The sequence below is a fragment of the Sus scrofa genome, chromosome 6, assembly GCF_000003025.6.
Source record: "Sus scrofa isolate TJ Tabasco breed Duroc chromosome 6, Sscrofa11.1, whole genome shotgun sequence".
NCBI classification, from domain to species: Eukaryota; Metazoa; Chordata; class Mammalia; order Artiodactyla; family Suidae; genus Sus; species Sus scrofa.
This window is the reverse complement of record NC_010448.4, coordinates 17,691,505-17,711,201: the sequence shown is the minus strand read 5'-3', so window position 1 is coordinate 17,711,201 and position 19,697 is coordinate 17,691,505. Positions and strand designations below refer to the sequence as shown.

General features: G+C 39.5%; 1 protein-coding gene across 1 annotated transcript in view; it reads left to right on the top strand.

The window, feature by feature from the left end:
- The window catches only part of SNTB2 (syntrophin beta 2), a 99,964-nt gene that overhangs the window by 63,349 nt on the left and 16,918 nt on the right, over window positions 1-19,697 (top strand). Inside the window, exon 4 of the mRNA XM_021093874.1 lies at window positions 4,269-4,411. Within this exon, the coding sequence (XP_020949533.1) occupies window positions 4,269-4,411 (143 nt within the window). The remainder of the gene's footprint in view (window positions 1-4,268; window positions 4,412-19,697) is intronic.

Genomic DNA, 19,697 nt, shown 5'->3' with positions numbered 1-19,697 from the left:
CTGGTCGTTCACTGTCTGCAGGGCCAGAGGGAGTTGAAAAAAAGAGACTGAATTAGGGATTCAGAGATGATTGTTCAAGTACGAGCTCTTTTTTTCACTGTTTTAGATCTTTTTAAAAGTTCCTTCATCTCTTTGCATCCCAGTTCCCTCGTGTGCAAGGGGACAGGGTTTCAATCAGTATCAGCCCGGGGTGGGGCTTGTTCTTTTGTGTTTGTGTGTTTTGGTTTTTTAATGTTTTTTATTTTTTCCATTATAGCTGGTTTACAGCGTTCTGTCAGTTTTCTACTATACATCAAAGTGACCCAGTCATACACACACATATACATTCTTTTTCTCACATTATCCTCCATCATAGGTGACTAGATATGGTTCCCAGTGCTCTCAGCAGGATCTCATTGCTTATCCTATTTTGTTTTGTTTTGCTTTCAATGCAGTTTCCCAGGTCTGGCTCCCCAGTGTTCCACCTCAGCAGAGTTCTGATTTGGTAGACAGCAGTGGGGCCCAGCATTCTCATTTGGTTGCTTCCCAGGTGATTATGTTGTGGACCAATTTTGGACTCCACTGATCTTTTTTTTTTTTTTTTTTCCATCTCTGAAATTTTATGAACATTGAAAATAATGATTATAAATAATGATTATAATAAAGCACAGAATTGTGATTTTTTTTTTTTTTAGGGCCACACCCATAGCATAAGGAAGTTCCCAGGCTAGGAACCAGGGATCAAACCCGAGTCCTCATGGATACTTGTGAGTTTCTTTACTGATGAGCCACAATGGGAACTCCCAGAAATGTGATTATAATAAATTAAATAAATAAAAATAAAGTCACATGGAAGTGTGGCTGTAATTAATAGCACTGCCCCCACTTTTGTTGTTGTGATCTTTTGCCATTACAAAGGACACTGTGAGGAATAACCTTGTAGTTCGTCCTTTCAAACATGTGCTGCCAAACTCTTTGGTTCCTGAGTTCAGATAAATCAGATAACAAGGGAACACACATTATCTGAATGTATTTCATTCTTAAGTTTCTGATAGTAATATACTTTGGTTAGAAAGGGATTTATGCAAAAATTTACATCATTTCCTGAGCTTGGATCATTAGAGTTTATAGAACAGGGGATATTTCTACACCTATAGGATAAATCCAGAAGTGCTAGTTCAGAGAGTGTATTAAGTATTTACCTGGTGGCTCAGTGGGTTGAGCATCCAGCATTGTCACTTCTGTGGCTTGGGTGTGGCCAACCCCCCCACACCGCCAAACAAGAAGCATATTAGTTATCTATCTCTATGGAACAAATTATCCCAAGACTTAGTTGCTTTAAAATAACATTTACCTCCCACAGTTTCTAAGGATCAGCGATATGGTAATGGTTTAGCTGGGTGGTTTGGATGGCTAGGATCTGGCCTTGCTGTGGGTGTGGCGTAGGCCAACAGCTCCAGCTCCAGTTGTACCCCTAGCTACGGTTTTCCATATGCCGTGGATGCAGACCTAGAAGCCAAAAAAAAAAAAAAAAAGGAACAGAATTATATCACCTGCTTAAAAGTTACATTTATAGAATGGAGAGATTTTTAGGGAATGAATGATAACGATTATTAATTTTTTGTTTTTAGTGCTCTATTTATTAGAAAATAAAATTTGGAGAACATTGTTGATTTGTCAGGTGTATGTACGTGGGAGTGCTGAAACATAAGCAAACCAGAACCCTAACGTTAGCATCCCTCTTTCCTCTGGCCAAAAACTTGGTACTGGGGGGAAAAAGAGCAAAAAACCTCAATAGTGGCTGCTTGTACTGATACCACAACAAAAAACACATAGTGTATATAGCAGGCACCACTTTGACTCCACTGAAAGCAAACAGTATCCTTATAAGTTAAGGCAAATAAGCAAACAGAATGATTTAAACTAAGGTTTCGTTTTTCTCTGATGGTAAGTAGAAGAGGGAAAACCTATTTTCCAAAAACTAAGGATTCAAAAGAGCTAGAAAATATAACTTTTTAAAACCGCAAAAGATTTTTCTGTCTCACAAGTGGACATTGCTTCTACTGGTATTAGCAATTTTCCTTTAGAACCTGAGATATCTTCTTTGGGAAGAAATACATTTAATTTAGATTTTCCAAATGTATATGCTCTGATCTGGCCTTCAGAATCTCTCTTATAACTCAGCAAAAAAATTGGTTTGAAAAAATTAGTTTATCATTTTATCCCTTTGGGAAAATAAATTTTTATATTATTTTCTCTATTGAAATATTATCCATAACAATCTCAGAGGAGTTCCTGCTGTGGCACAGTGGGTTAAGGATCCACCGTTTCCACAGCTGTGCGGCTTGAATTCCATCCCTGGGTCAGGAGCATCTATATGCCGTGGGTGCATCTGAAAAAAAAAAAAAAAAATCTTGGAGACAAAGACTTAGTAGTGCATATAAAAGTAGAAATCCCTTTGGGGTATCTGTGACCCAAAGATGTAAGAGTCCAGGAGAACCTCTTTAGAGCTGATACTCCCTCCACTCATTACAGAGTACCCCTAGACTAATACAGAGTCTCAGAAGACTTGGGTTCCCTAGTAAGGACAGTGTGATTATTTCTACCATATTTTGCTTGAATTCTCAGAGTTGGTTCATATGTTTTGTGCTTTCAGCACTTGGTTAAACGTGAGTAGCTTCACTGGCTGGAATTCATTTCCCACTCCTGGAATCAGCTCACGGCTCTAGCTAGGAGAAAAGAGTCCAGGTGATAGATCTTAGAGTGTAAAATCAAACTACTCAGGCCATTTTTCATATTATAGATGTAATCTTAAGGTGATCTGACATAGCCAAATTACCTTCAGAAGTCATTAAGAAAGAGAAAATAAAAAGTGGCTTTAGAAATAAACAAAAAATGGCTCAGAACTAAGAGACAAGTGATTTATCAACTTGAATTTACCTTGAAGCCATCAGTTGTAGTGAGCTGAAAGATTAGTATTAAAATACTCTGTTGTTCAGCATTCCCTGGCTCAAAGTTCTCATGAAAGCAAACATTTTGATAACAGGGCTTTTCTTAAACATAGTCTTTTGCTTTTTGGGCTTGGATCCTTGACAATATGTATAAATAGTGGTTGTTTTCTTATGTTTTTAAAAAACCCTTACAGGGGTTCCCATCATGGCACAGCGGAAACGAATCCGACGAGGAACCATAAGGTTTCGGGTTCGAGCCCTAGCCTTGCTCAGAGGATTAAGGATCCGGCGTTGCCTCGAGCTGTGGTGCAAACTGCAGACAAGGCTCAGATCCTGTGTTGCTGTGGCTGTGGCGTAGGTCAGCAGCTACAGCTCCACTTAAACCTCTAGCCTGGGAACCTCCATATGCCGCAGGTGCAGCCCTAAAAAGACAAAAGACAAAACAAACAAACAAACCAAAAAACCCTTAAAGAGGTAACTGAGCTTTATTCAATTAAATGCAATGGTACATTTGAAACTGAAACATAAACTTTCTGAAGTGTAATGGGGAACTCTTTTACAATAGTTTATATTAGTGTTGTCCAAAATGCAGCATACTTGGTTGTGTTGGTATTTTTAAAAGACAGAATAGAAATTGTCATATTATGTGGCACAAAGTGTAGGAATTGCGTTGGTTTGGAAATTTTTGAATTCGGCATTTATATGTATGTGTTGAGTTGCAGTGTAAAAAGTGTTTTTTTGTAGGTCTTGATCAAAAATATTTGAAAAACCCTGATGTTTAGATTATTCAGACTTATTTGGTAACAGTTTCCATCTTGTACTTATAAGATGTTACTCCACATCAAATTTATTAAAACTATTATCATTTTGTACAGAGTACTATATATTTAATTAGAACTGGTGACGGGGAGTTCCCATGTGGCTCAGAGTCCAGTGTTGTCACTACAGTGGCACAGGTTCAATCCCTGGCCCAGGAACTTGCACGTGCCTCAAGTGCAGCCAAGAAAAGAAAGGAAAAGAAAAGAAAGGAAGTTTAAAAAAAAAAAAAGAACTGGTGATAATTAGCTATTGTAGAATAGGGAAAAAGCTGATTCATATCGTTAAAAAATGTCTATAACTCACTCAGGGAGAGCATTCTCCAACTAGAGTCCACCTCACACCTGCCAGTGGAGAGTCCCTGCCAGTGGGAAGAAACCCAATGGGACGTTTCTTTTTCTCACATCTGTTAGGATGGGGAAACAAATTGGAGACCCACTATCTTAGGCCGTCACTGAAGGGACTTTTACAGTTACATGTCATTACAGTTAGCTCTGCTTTCGCATTTCACCCTTGTAATAGGCAAAACTAGATGGTGGAAGACAACAATGGAGACCCGTCCTCATGGCTGTGACTGAAAAGGATTTGCTGCTTTATGACTGTATGCCATGGACGAGGGATGCCTGGGCATCACCATGTCATAGCTACCCGCTTGTTGCCACAAGGTAAGGCCGAAGACAAAAAAAAGTAAAATCTCTGTCCTACTCTAAATCTGCTAAAGAATTTTAAAATGGGAGTTCCTGTCATGGCGCAGTGGAAACAAATCTGACAAGGAACCATGAGGTTACAGGTTCATTCCTGGCCTTGCTCAGTGGGTTAAGGATCCTGTGTTGCCGTGAGCTGTGGTGTAGGTTGCAGACGCAGATCAGATCTGGCATTGCTGTGGCTATGGCGAGGTCCGGCAGCTCTAGCTCCGATTAGACCTCTAGCCTGAGAACCTCCATATGCCTCGGGTGCGGCCCTAAAAAGACAAAAGAAGAAAAAGAAAAGAATTTTAAAATGAATTCTGTTCTCTTTTAGGTGCCTCAGATAGCATTAGAGTAGCTGATGTAGTTGATTTAGACAAAAACTTTTTTTCACAGCCTAATTTTGCAGCTCCTCCCTCAGAATTAATGGTTTCTGTCACTAGTATTTGTGTGTTTTTTACATTGAAGTAGCTTCCTAATTGCTCCTTTCAAGACTTGCTTAGTCATGAAGATAAGTAAATAGTGGTTTTTCTTCTTACTTTATTGACTGTGACTAGAAAACCACTGAAAATGTGGCAGCCTTCTGACTGAGTGATGAAATCATTTAAACCAGAATATGGTATTGTGGATAAACCGCATAACTCAGCCAAAATGTTCTTCAACTTCTTTCTAGTATAGGAATACATAATTTTGATTCCATCAAATAAACATTAATTTGACCTGAAACTACAGGATGTTTCAGTAAATCTCAGTTGAGTTAAATTCTGTTACTTAAAGTAGTTTTTCTGTCCATGGTTACAATGGGAGCCTGACAAGAATTATGAAAACATGTGAATATGTCTCAGTAGATATAATTAGAGAGATTAAATTTGTGTTTTCCAAAGATTTACAGCTTATGAACACGACTGTAGAGATCTTTTAAGCTTAAATTTTATAGAAGAAGCTTAAACTGTAGCTGTGATCATAGAATGCAAGGAGGGTAGCTTTTCCTTAACCATATGTTACTGGAAGGATGGCGCAGAAACCTGTGACATGCCGTAGATGCACCTTTGTTCGTTACTAGAAATTACAAACAAGTAATAAACAAGTATAAACAATAATTGCTGGTCATTGACTATACTGGACCTAGGCCACCAAGATACCTCGTTGCTAGAGGGAAATAGGCTGGTTGTACTGTCAGCGTGGTATTAATGTGCTGATGATGGTTGAATTATACACTTTTAAATGGGTAAAATATGTTATGTGAATTACATCTCCATAAAGCTGTTGTAATTAAAACAAACCCCCAAAGCCAACAGGATTTAGTAGAAAGGATTGAGTTTGGGTCCCTTATCTGCCACTTATCATGGATAATTGGGGTCCCATTAACCTTTCTGTGCCATAGATTTTTCATTTGAGTGAAAATGAGGTTAAGTACAATGAGGTAGTATGGGTATGAGAATTAAATAAGTTCAGACTTGTAAAATGCCTACAGTGGTACCTGACACCTTGTAGGTGCTCAAATAAATGTTAGCTGCTTTAATTATAATAATTATTATTTATTATTAAGTGAAAGTATGTGAAAGAAGAGTTTGTGTAAAAAGTGAATTGGCTTTGAGTCCCGTCGTGGCTCAGTGAAAACGAATCCGACTAAGAACCATAAGGTTGTGGGTTCGATCCCTGGCCCCTCACTCAGTGGATTAAGGATCTGGTGTTGCTGTGAGCTTTGGTGTAGGCCAGCAGCTACAGCTCCATTTGGACCCCTAGCCTGGGAACCTCCATATGCCAAGGGTGCAGCCCTAAAAACCAAAAGCAAAAAAAAAAAAAAAAAAAAAAGTGAATTGGCTTAATTTTGCCATTGTTAAAAGAAGAGCTTGCTTTATCCAGCAGTTTTACAGGTAGTGAAAGTTTAATGTTAAATGTTAGAAATTCAAATATATATTTGGATCAACATACAAATTGAACTTGGCCATTAATTAGGGGGGTGGGGCCTGTAGCTCTCTGAGCATGTTGTTTATTAATAAGTTGAATTGCAAGTTTCCTTGTGGCCCAGCTGGTTAAGGTTCTGGCATTGCCTCAGCTGTGGCATAGGCTGCAATTGCTGCTCAGGTTCAATGCCTGGCCAGGGAACTTCCACATGTCATGGGTATGGCAAAAAAAAAAAAAAATTTAATCAGTGCAACAGCAAGGATTCTTCACTCCTTGCTCAGGAAGTACTGATGGATTAGGAGCAAAGATGACAGGCAGAAGAGAGGTTTAGTTTTGCCATGTGGCCATGTCGGCCATATGGAATTGGTTGAAGTCACCACTTGATGGTATTCAGGGGGCTTAACCCTCCTCTGCCTCCCAGAGGGGGTAGAGTATGGCCGCTGGAAGAGACCAGAGAAGGAACCAGCTCAGGAAATATCCTATAGCCAGATGCAAGGCCAGAAAGTGGCGTCCTTATGTCTCTTTAATATGGAGGAAAAGGAGGGTTTGGGATTTGTATGAGTAAGAGAAAGGGCTGAATGTTCACTTTCACTAATTCTGTGTCTCATGCTTTGGAACATGTTCTTATGAGTGGATGAGACACACACACAAAGATAACAGACACCTAGAGAAGGGAAATATTAAGAACCTTGATATCCAAAAGCAAAAGTAGATAGTCCCTGATAAATTAAGAATTAATGTGTAGTTCAGAGTTCTCTTGTGGAGAAGTAGGTTAAGGATCTGGTGTTGTCACTGCAGCAGCTGCTGTGATGTGGGTTTGATTCCTGGCCTGGGAACTTGTACATGCTATGGGTGCAGCCAAAAAAAAAAAAGAAGAATTAATTGTAGTTCAGAAATCAAAAAAACATTGTTAGGGTGACATAAATTAATATGAGTTACCATTTATATTGACTTGCGCATTTACAGATTCTTGAAAACCAAAACTCTGTGTCTGGGTGTGTTTACTTAATAGCTGATATTTCACGGTGGTTGAAGAATTAAGTAAATCATGAAAATGATAAATGAAGACGATTTTATTTTATTTTTACTTTACACATTTCTTGAGCCAGATCCTTGATACAGGTAGAAAAAAAGATAGGTGCTGTGGATTTTGCAGGATATGCATTTTGTAATCATCTCTTATAGGCTTTCTTTGACTGGAGAAGAAGAAAATCCAAAGAAAGTGTGGCTACTTTACACTGTGGAAAATTGAGTGGTGTTGTGCTTATGGGACTTAACAGGCAAAAGCTGCTAAAACGCCTTTGCCTGAGCTCATCTGGCCTCCCCGCCAAAGGGGGCCTTTTGGCAACTATTCTAACCAACTGCCGTGCAGCAGGAGTACACCAGCTGGTTTGAATTAGATTCCCTCTGCCAAATATTTCATAATCAAACTGTAGGGAAAATTCTTCTGGACTTTATATTTTTTAATGTCTGATTTGGGATTAGCAATCAAACTGAATATGGTAGAATCCACCCTGTCACTTTCCCCACACTCTGTCTTACTTGGATCAAATGTGGAGTAGTTTTGAAACTTACTTAACTCTTGCTGAGATAATAGCTAATGTGTAATTAGCATCTTAGGTCTACGAGAATCAACTCAGGGAGGTGGTTCTCAAATTATACTTTCACAGACCTCTGGGGATCCTCTTTCTGGGGGGTCTGTAAGTTCAAAACCATTTTCCTAGTAACACTAAGATGTTATTTACTTTTTTGCACTGTTGGCATTTGCACCAAGGGTTAGTAAAATTGCTGGTACCTTAGCATGAGTCAAGGCAGTTAGCACCAAACTATATGGATTGCAGGAAGAAAACATGCCAGTTTGACCTCAGAATGTCTTTGTTGAAGCAGTAAAAATTACTACTATTATTTAATCTTAACGCTTGAGTATTCATCTTGTTAACAATCTGTGGGATGAAATGGGAAGTGCTCACAGAGAGCTTCCGCTGCACACAGAGGTATGATGATTTCGCAATGAAAAGCATGTGTGGTTGAGTTGTGAGCTGAGCTAGCTGGCTTTTTCATGGAACACCATTTTTTACTTGAAAAAACAACTGGCTGACAAACTGGCCAGTCATACTTGGGTATTTATCAGACATTTTTTGTAAAATAATCAAAATGAATTTATCATTTAAGGAAAACACTAATTTTGTTGCCAATTGTAAATTTCTAGCTTTCAAACAAAAATTAGAATTCTGTAGAATTTGTATGTGTCAAGTGTGAGTTTGACAGCTTCCCAATACTTAAAGACTTTTCTGATGAGACCAGTGGTGATATTAGCAAATGTGACTTTTTGATACTGCATAATGAAATGCTTTTAACATTTGGAAAATCTGCATAACTCTTTGAAAAAAGAAATGTACCAAATGACCAATACATGATGCTACAAAATAATGCAACGGTGAAAAAAATCTGTTCAAACTGCAAGAGACACCAATGGATTTTTTTTCCCCACTGTACAGCGTGGGAAGCAAGTTACACATACATGTATACATAATTTTTCCTCCCATTGTCGTGTTGCGATGTAAGTATCTAGACATAGTTCTCAGTGCTACACAGCAGGAGGATTTTTAATATAACAGAATAGGAAAACTTTATTTATAAGATTTCAGATCCTACATCTCAGCTAACCTTAAGAAACCACTTGTTGAGTTTTGGTTTAGTGGACAGAAAGCTAGCTACAGTTATCTGAAAAGGCTGTTAAAAGACTCCTTCCTTGTTCAACTACATGTTTGTGTGAGGCTGGTCTTTCTTCATACACTTCATCTACACACTGCAACAGAATGCAGAAGCAGATAAGACATTCAGCTCTTTTTTTTTTTTTTTTTTTTTGGCCTTTTAGGGCCACACCCTTGGCATGTAGAAGTTCCCAGGCTAGGGGTCTAATCAGAGCTGTAGCTGCTGACCTACACCACAGCCACAACAATGTGGGATCCAAGTCTTGTCTATAAACTGCATCACAGCTCATGGCACCACTGGATCCTTAACCCATTGAGCACATCCAGGGATCAAGCCCACATCCTCATGGATACTAGTTGGGGTTGTTACCGCTGAGCCACCACGGGAACTCCTCAGCTATCTTTTCTTAAGCTGGATATTAAAGAGATTTGTAAACAATTTAAAACAAATAAGTTATTAACACCTTATTTGGTTTTTATTTTTAAATGAATAAATGTTTTTAAAATTCCTCAGTTTGATTTCCCATTATAGTAATATCTATAACTATAACCCAGGAGTTCCTGCTGTGGTGCAGTGGGTTAAGAATTTGACTGCAGTGGCTTGATGCAGGTCTCTGTGAAGGCATGGGTTTGATCCCTGGCCCGACATAGTGGGTCAAAGGGTCTCACATTGCCACAGCTGTGGCATAGGTTGTGGCATGACTTGGATTCAGTCCCTGGCCTGGGAACTTCCATATGCCATGGGTATGGCCATAAAAAAAAATTAAAATAAAAATTATTTTTAAAATATACAACCCAGGGAGTTTCCGCCGTACCTCAGTGGAAACAAATCTGACTAGGAACCATGAAGTTGCAGGTTCAATCCCTGGCTTTGCTCAGTGGGTTAAGGATCCAGTGTTGCCATGAGCTGTGGTGTAGGTCGCAGGTGTAGCTCAGGTCCTGCATTGCTGTGGCTGTGGTGTGGGCTGACAGCTGTAGCTCTGACTGGACCCCTAGCCTGGGAACTTCCATTTGCCGAGGGTGTGGCCCTAAAAAGCAAAAAAAAAAAAAAAAGAAAGAAAAAAATAGAGTGGTAAAGGAAGGAGTCAGCAAATGTGTAGAAAAATATCATAGGTATACAACTTACAGTGAAGTTAAGAACAAGCCATTTTATATATTTCTTGGGTATACAGTTCTCACCCAAGTTTTTAAAAATCCTATGTGGAAAACATTGCCTGCTGAGTGATTCCTTATAAGTGAGGTAGTGTGTTTGTTCTGTTATACTGATATACTTAGAACTTCTTAAATATAGGAGAAATATTTTTGGAAGAAGTGAATAAATTATACTAAATGGTTGTCATGAAACAAAATGTTGAATAGTTTAATAACTTTAAAAAGCATTGCTTTTCTCTTGGTTTTTCCTCATGTATACTTCGCTGTTATTTATTTTAGCAGCTTTATTGTGGTGTAACTTACATACTATACAGTTTGTCCATTCAAAGTATAAAATTTAATAGTTTTTACTGTGTTCACAGAGTTATACAATCACCACAATCAAAATAGGACACTTTCATTACCCCCAAAAGAAACTCTTTACCCATGAGCAGTCACTCTTCATTTTCTCCTCCCCCAGCCCTAACCAACCACAAATATACTTTCTGGCTCTACAGACTTAACCTATTTTGGACCTTGCTTATAAATGGAATCATGTTATATAGCCCTTTATGTCTGACTTCTTTCATTTTGCATAATGTTCTCAAGGTTTATCTGTGTTGTAGCAATCATATAACTTCATTCCTTTTAAGGCTTAATGATATTCCACTGGTGGATATATGATATAGCACATTCATCAGTTGATAGTCATTTGGGTTATTTCCACGTTTTGACTATACTGTTATGAATAATGCTGCTATAGCATTCATATAGAAGCTTTTCTGTGAACATATGTTTTTGATTTTTCATCTGTCAGTATCTGGGGAGGATTGGTTCTGGGACCCCCATGGATGCTTAATTTCCTTATATAAAATGGTTTAGTGCAGTTGGACCTCTGTATTCATGGGTGCAAAACTGCAGATGCTGAGGTCACACTGTTTATACCTAGGACTAACATTGCTGTCATATGCAACTCTGTTTTTAACGTTTATGAGGAACTACCAGGCTATTTCCTACAGTAGCTACATCATTTTAAACTCTCACCAACAGTATATAAGGGTTCCATTTTCTCTACATTCTCACGATTTTGGGTTGTGTTCCCCTAATAGCTAATGATGAGCATCGTTACATATACTTGCTGGTCCTATGTATATCTTCTTTGGAGAAATGTCTGTTCAAACCCTTTGTACTATAATTGGGTTGTCTTTTTATTATTGAGTTGTATGAGTTCTTTAAATATTCTTTAGACAAATACTTTACGAAATACATGATTTGCAAGTATTTTTCCCATTCTGCGGGTTGTCTTTTCACTTTCTTGATGGTATTATTTAAAGCACAAAAGTTTTTTATTTTGATGAAGTCCGATTTATTAGTCTTCCCTTACATCATTTTCCCTGAGAAGGCTTTCTTTAACTCAGGGTCACAAAGATTTATAGTTTCGGAAGGCAGCTGTGCTCACCCCATACCACCAACACTACTAGTTTTATATTTTGGCTTTACATTTCATTCTTTTATCCATATGGAATCAGTTTTTGTATATGGTGTGAAGTAGTGGTCCAACTTTATTTTTTGCAGGTGAAAATCCAGTTATCACAGCACCATTTGTTGAAAGGAGTTCCTGCCGTGGCTCAGCAGAAATGAATCTGACTAGCATCCATGAGGACACAGGTTCAATCCCTGGCCTCTTTCAGTGAGTTAAGGATCCTGCGTTGCCATGAGCTGTGGTGTAGGTCACATGCAGCTCGGATTTGACATTGCTGTGGCCGTGATGAAGGCCAGCGGCTATAGTTGCAATTTGATCCCTAGCCTGGGAACCTCCATATGCAGCAGGTGCAGCCCTAAAAAGACCAAAAAAAAATTTTTTTTGATCATAAACATGAGGATTTGTTTCTTGGAGTTCCTATTGTGGCTCAGTGGTAATAAACCTGACACTAGTATCCATGAGGATGTGAGTTCAATCCCTGGCTCCCATCCATGGGTTAAATATCTGGCGTTGCTGTGAGCAGCTTTCAGACATGGCTTGGGTCCTGCATTGCTGTGGTGTTGGCCAGCAGCTGCAGCTCCAATTCGAACACTAGCCTGGGAACTTCCATGTGCTGCATGTGCGGCCCTAAAAAGCAAAAAAGAAAAAAGAGAGAGTTTATTTCTGGACTCTCAGTTTTATACTCTGGTAGTAAGTTATGAAACCAGAAGTTTGAAACCTCCAACTTAGTTCTTTTTCAAGATTATTTTGGCAATTCTGAGTCCCTTGCATTTACCTATGGGTTTTAAGGTCAGGTTGTTGATTTCTGGGGGGGGAGAAAAAAGGCGAATGAAATTCTGATTGGCATTGTGTTTAATCTGTAGGTCAGTTTAGGGAGTATTGCCATCTTAAAAATATCGTCTTCTATGGAGTTCCCATTGGCTCAGTGGTTAAGAAACCAGCTAGTATCCATGAGGATGCAGGTTCATTCCCTGGCCAAGCTCGGTGGGTTAAGGATCTGGTGTTGCTGCAAGCTTGCAGATGCAACTCAAATCTGCTGTGGCTGTGGTGTAAACCAGCAGCTGCAGCTCTGATTCAGCCACTAGCCCAGGAACTTCCATGTGCCACAGGTGCAGCCCTACCAAAAAAAAAAAAAGGTTGTGTTGTTCCAGTCATGATAGACAATATCTTTGGAATTATTTATGTTTTCCTTAATTTTTTTCAGAAGTGTTTTGTAGTTTTTTTTTTTTTTTTTTTTTTTGCTTTTAAGGGCCGCACCCACAACATATGGAAGTTCCCAGGCTAGGGATCGAAGGTTGAATCAGAGCTATAGCTTTGGGCCTACACCATGGCCATAGCAACTTAAAATCCGAGCTGCATCTGTGACCTACACCACAGCTCATGGCAATGCCAGATCCTTAACCCACTGATCGAGGCCAGGAATTCAACCCACATCCTAATGGATACTAGTCAGGTTCGTTTCTTCTGAGCCACAATGGGAGCTCCTCTTCTATTCCTTTTGTTAAATTTACTTTTAAGTATTTTAAATTTTTTATGCTATTTTAAATGAATTGTTTTCTGTTTTTTTTCTTTTTTGTTTTTTTAGGGTCAAACCTGTGGCATATGGAGGTTCCCAGGCTAGGGTCTAATTGGAGCTACAGCTGCTGGCCTACGCCAGAGCCATAGCAATGCCAGATCCGAATCACATCTGCAACCTACAGCACAGCTCATAGCAACACTGGATCCTTAACCCACTGAGCAAGGCCAGGGATCGAACCCACAACCTCATGGTTCCTGGTCAGCTTTGTTTCCGCTGCACCACAATGGGAACTCCTGAATTGTTTTCTTAATTTATTTTTTGGAATGTTCATTGCTAGTGTATTCAATCAATACATTGATTTTTATATCTTGATCTTGTATCTTACAGTCTTGCTCAACTTGTTCATTAGTCTAATAGGTTTTGTTAGGTCCTAAGGACCTTTCTCTCTCTCTCTCTTTTTTTTTTCTTCAAGTTGCATTTGCAGCATCTGGAAGATCCCAGGCTAGGGGGCAATTGGAGTTACAGCTGTCAGCCTACACCACGCCACAGCAATGCCAGATCCTTAACCCACTGAGTGAGGCCAGGGATTGAACCTGCATCCTCATGGATACTAGTCAGATTCGTAACCCTCGAACTCCCAATCATGTCATCTGCAAACAAGACCTAGTTTTATTGGTTCTTTTTTTTCTTAATTTTCTTTTTTTTTTTTTTTTTTTTTTTTTTTTTTGCTTTTTTAGGGCCACACCCGCAACATATGGATGTTCCCAGGCTCGGGATTGAATTGGATCTTCAGCTGTTGACCTACACCACAGCCCCCAGCAATGCCAGATCCCTAACCCACTGAGCAAGGCCAGGGACAGGGATCCAATCCATATCCTCATAGACACTAGCTGGGATCATTACCACTCAGCCACAATGGGAACTCCTACTGCTTCCTTTCTATTCTAAGTGCCTTTTATTTCATTTTCTTGCCTAATTGCTCTGGCTAGACTCTCCAGAACAGTTTTCAACAGAAATTTCATAAGCAGGCATCCTTGTCTTTTTCCTTGTTCTTAGAGGGAAAGTATTCAATCTTTTACCATCAAGTATGATGTTAGCTATGGGTTTTTTGTAGATACCTTTTATTGGGTTGAAGAAGTTCCCTACTATTCCACATTGTTGGGTGTTTTCATCATGCAAAGGTTTTGGATTTATTAAAATACTTTTCTGTGTCTATTAGAGTGATCTTGTGGGTTTTGTCCTTATTCGATTTATATAGTTTTACTTATCAGTTTATACATTCATTTTAAAATAATTTTTATGGGGAGTTACCATCGTGGCTCAAAGGAAACAAACCTGCCTAGTATCCATGAGGCTTCAGATTCAATCCCTGGCCTTGCTCAGTGAGTTAAGAATCCAGCTTTGCCGTGAGCTGCAGTGTAGGTCTTAGACATGGTTCAGATCCTGTGTTACTGTGGCTGTGGCAAGGCCAGTAGCTGCAGCTCTGATTCAACCCCTAGCCTGGAAACTTCCATATGCAGCAAAAAAAAAAAAAAAAAAAAGAGAATCTGACTCGTAACCATGAGGATGTATGTTGGATCTCTGGCCATGAGCTGCAGCGTTGGTCCCAAACAAGTGTTGCTGTGGCTGTGGTATAGGGCAGCACCTGCAGCTCCAATTCAAACCCTAGCCTGTATGTCCTTAAAAGACAAAAAGAAATAAAGAAAGTGGCAGGAATGGAGGAGGGAGAAAGAGAGAGAAGAAGGAAGGAAGGAGAGAGAAAGAGAGGAAGGAAGGAGGGAGGAGGAAGAGAGGAAGGAAAGAAAGAAAAACAGAGGAAGAAAGAAAGAAAGAGAAGTGAGGCTGAGTTCCTCAGTGGATTAAGGATCTGGTGTTAACTGCAATGGCATGGGTTTTATCCCTGGCCCAGGAACCTCTGCATGCCGAAGTCGAGGCCAAGAAAAAAAAAACAAAACAAAACACACAAAAATGAAGAATGAGGCTAAAATGTTGACCCTTTCTTACACTTTTGCTCAAGGCACAAGTCTTGTTCCTGGCCTTTTCTCCTCTTATTCCCCTGAGTGAAAATGACACCAGCCAAATCTATAGACTCTCCCCCGATCTTGACCCAGTTTTATCCTCCTTCCCCAAACCCTTCCCCTTTGCCTTCAAATTCACTCAGTCATTAGTAAAAACCTTTTATATCCTCAACTCTTCTCTGAAGATTCCCTCCACCTCCCTCCTCTAAATCTGGACACTACTTCCCCTTCTGTTCTTTCAAGAGATGGCTATGGTGTCTCCTACATCTTTGTTGCTACTGGCCTGGAAATAGTTTAGGTGTCCTTGCTGCTTGTTGCTCTGCGAGTCCATTCCTCCTTCCTCCTCCCCTAGATTCTCTAGCCTTTGACGTTATACCTTCAAACTATACACCCTGAATACTCTCCTTGTTGACATCATCTCAAGACCACCAGGTCTGGAGTTCCCTGGTGTCTCAGTGGGTTAAGGATCTTGGATTTTCACTGCTGTGGCTGTGGTTACTGCTGTGGCGTTTGAGTTTGATCCATGGCCCAGGAACCTTCTGCATGCCACAAATGTGGAAGGAAAAAAAATAAAGACCACCAGGTCATTCTGCCTTCGTCTTAAAGATGGTAGTAGCACCTAGGTCATATTCCATCTTTCTGTCTCTGTCTCCCTCCTCCTGTTTCCTTCTGTCTTTTTCTCCCTTTTTCCCTCCTTCCCTCCCTCCTTCACTTCCCTCATTCTTCCACATAATCCTAGAATTTTAATGATTTTTAATATCCATGTAGGTGATCCCTCTGTTACTCTAAATTCTCAGTTCCTTGACTTTTTCTACTCTAATGATGTCTTTCACACTGTCTCCATTACCTGTCACCACAGTCTTGTCGTTACCAATAATATTGGGTTGGTTCAATAATATCCTCCCATTTTGCTCAGTTATTTTTATTTTTTTCTTTTTCTTTTCCTTTTTTAATTATAGTTGATTTACAATGTTGTGTCAATTTCTGCTGTATAGTAGTGACCCAGTTATATATACATTCTTTTCTCACATTATCCTCCACAAGTGATTAGATGTAATTCCCTGTGCTGTACAGCAGGATCTCATTGTTTATCCACTCCAAATGCTATAGTTTGCATCTACTAACCCAAACTCTCAGTCCACCCCACTCCCTCCCTCTTCCTCTTGGCAACCACAATCTGTTCTCCATGTCCATGAGTTTGTTTCTTTTCTGTAGATAGGTTCATTATTGCCATATATCAGATTCCAGATATAAATGGAGCTCATAGATTTACTGTTTATTATAGTTTGTCCCTGTTTGTTTGTGTTTTTTTTTTTTTTTTTTTTTTGTCTTTTTAGGGCCACACCTGAGGCATATGGAGGTTCCCAGGCTAAAGGTCAAATCAGTGCTGTAGCTGCCGGCCTACACAGTAGCCACAGCAACTTGGAATCCAAGCTGCATCTGCAACCTACACCGCAGGTCACGGCAACGCCAGATCCTTAACCCACTGAGCAAGGCCAGGGATCAAACCTGTGTCCTCATAGATGCGAGTCAGATTTGTTTCTGCTGAGCCACAATGGGAATTCCTAGTTTGTCCTTGATGCTCAAAAATCGTCCTGTCTTTAGCCAGTGGTAACCTTTTCAGATGCATTTCTGAGCCCTTTTGACAAGACTTTTATATAGAAGTATTTAAGAATTGCCATATTATAATTTAAAAATAAAAGAAAAAATTATTTTTATTTATTTATTTACTTTTTGTCTTTTTGCTATTTCTTTGGGCCCTCCCGTGGCATATGGAGGTTCCCAGGCTAGGGGTCGAATCGGAGCTGTAGCCGCCAGCCTACGCAGAGCCACAGCAACGCGGGATCCGAGCCACGTCCGCGACCTACACCACAGCTCACAGCAACGCCGGATCTTTAACCCACTGAGCAAGGGCAGGGACCGAACCCGCAACCTCATGGTTTCTAGTCGGATTCATTAACCACTGCGCCACGACGGGAACTCCGAAAAAAAAATTTTTAAAAGACCAAAAAAAGTAAAAAGAAAAAACCAAAAAATAAATAAATAAAAAAGGGAAAGGATTGACATAGTATCTAAGACTGAATATTCCTGACTTCTCTTATATATTTTCTACTCTAGGTCTGACATTTTCCCAGAAGCCTCACTCTTTTTTTGAGGGGATGGGGGTTCACTTTGGGCACTGATAACATTTGTTGCTATTGGGTTAGTTATTGTAATTGCCTTTGTTGATGGACAGAGGTAGGAAGTATGTATATGTATGTGTATATGTGTGTGTGTATATATATATATTTTAAAACATAAAATACGTAGTCACACAAATGTTCCATTTCATATTTAAGACTGCAGTGTTTTTACTTAACCTCTTCTGCGTTAAATCTGGCTTTCCTTTTTCCCATACCCAAAATTCCAGATCTTAAGGACACTAGAAATGACCAAATTAGAATATCCCATAATTGCTCATTTCCTTTATCCCACATTACATTATCAGAATAGTACCATTATAATAGTAATATTATCACCAGCAATGTAGTAACTGAAACCAGTCGAAGAAAATGCGTTGCGGCTCCTTTGTACTTTATTTTACATGGTTCTTCCTGGTTCTGTCATTTCTCCTCCTGTCCACACTTTCTCATTCCCCTTTGTTTATCCCGTCTTATCTTCCTGACGTCTAAACATTGACTATTTTAGGGCTCATACCTCTTCTCTGTCAACTACCCTGCCCCTCTGGTGATTGTTTCTAGTACCATAGCTTCAAATATCTCCTATATACTGATAACTCCCAAATTTATATCTCCAGACGGAAGCACAGACTTATATTCTGCCTATTTAACACATCATTTGCATATTTATGATCATTAGGAAGCATGTTTTGTAGCAAAAATAACCTAAAATAATAAAATAGTTGTTTACGTCTTTCTTATGTAAAAGAAAACTGCCATTCTTAGCAAGAGGCTTCTACCCTTCAAGGTCACTTCATGGTTCATAGCAGCTGCTGGGAGCTCCAGGCATCATGCCTAAACTGTAGGCAGGAGGAAGAAGAGGAAAAGGACAGAAGAGGCACATACTCGCTGCCTTATTCTCCAACTGTGGAGCTTTTCTTCTAATCCTGCCTACCCAGTAACAGCTTGCAATTCATCAGATATCTCTTTCTGCAGAGAAGTTGGGGAAATACTCTTTTATATATATGTGATTTGTACAGGATAAAGGCAGCTTTCTATTTCCAAGGAAGAATGAGAGAATGGATATTGAATAGCCAAAATGAGTTTTTCTTAAGATGTCTTCTGGAAGTTTTATACTTTCGCATTTTACGTTTAGAGCTAGGATTCATTTTTTGATAATTTTTGTGAAGAGTGTAAGGTCTTCTGAAGCAGAAAGCACCAGGCCCAGATGGGTTCACTGGTGAATTCTACCACACATTTAAGAAAAAAATTCCCTACAATCTCTTGCAAAGAATAGAAGCAGAGGGAATACTTTGTAACTCGTTCTATGAGACTAGCATTATGCTAATACCAAAACCAGACAAAGATATTATAAGAAATATACAGACTAATTATCTCTCATGAAAGTAGATGTAAAAATCCTCAAAAAATATTACCAAATCTTATCTAAAGAAGTACAAAAAGGGAGTTCCTGTTGTGGCTCAGCAGAAATGAATAGTATTAGTATCCATGTGGATGTGGGTTCAGTCCCAGGCCTTGCTCAGTAGGTCAAGGATCCAGCGTTGCTGTGAGCTGTGGTATAGGTCACAGACATGGCTCAGATCCTGCATTGCTGTGGCTGTGGCATCCCTAGCCTGGGAACTTACATATGCTGCGGGTGTGGCCTTAAAAAACAACAGCCAAAAAAAAAAAGTACAAAAAGAAGTATACATCACCACTAGTGGGATTTATTTTAGGTATACAAGTCTGGTTCAACATTTGAAAATCAGTTCATGTAATCCATTACATCAACAAGCTAAAGAAAAAATTACATCAAAACATAACAAGAAAAGCATTTAACAAAATGCAACACCCATTCATGTCAAAAACTTTGAGTAAAATAAAAATAAACAGGAACATCTTCAACTTGATAAAGACTATCCACAAAAGAAATGTACAGGAGTTCCCTTTGTGGTGCAGTGGAAACGAGCATGAGGTTGCAGGTTCGAGCCTTGGCCTTGCTCAGTGGGTTAAGGACCCATTGTTGCCATGAGCTGTGGTGTAGGTCACAGATGCAGCTTGGATTTGGCGTGACTGTGGCTGTGGCTGTGGCATAGGCTGGCAGCTGTGGCTCTGATTAGACCCTTAGCCTGGGAATCTCCATATGCTGCACAGGTGCGGCCCTAAAAAGCAAAAAAAAAAGAAATCTACAGCTAACATCATATTTAATGATGAGAAACATAAAGCTTTTCCACTAAGATCAGGTACAAGGTAAGGATATCTGCTCTTGGCACTCCTTTCAGCATCATACTGGAGGTCCTTGCTAATGCAAAATGGAAGTAAAAGGTATATAA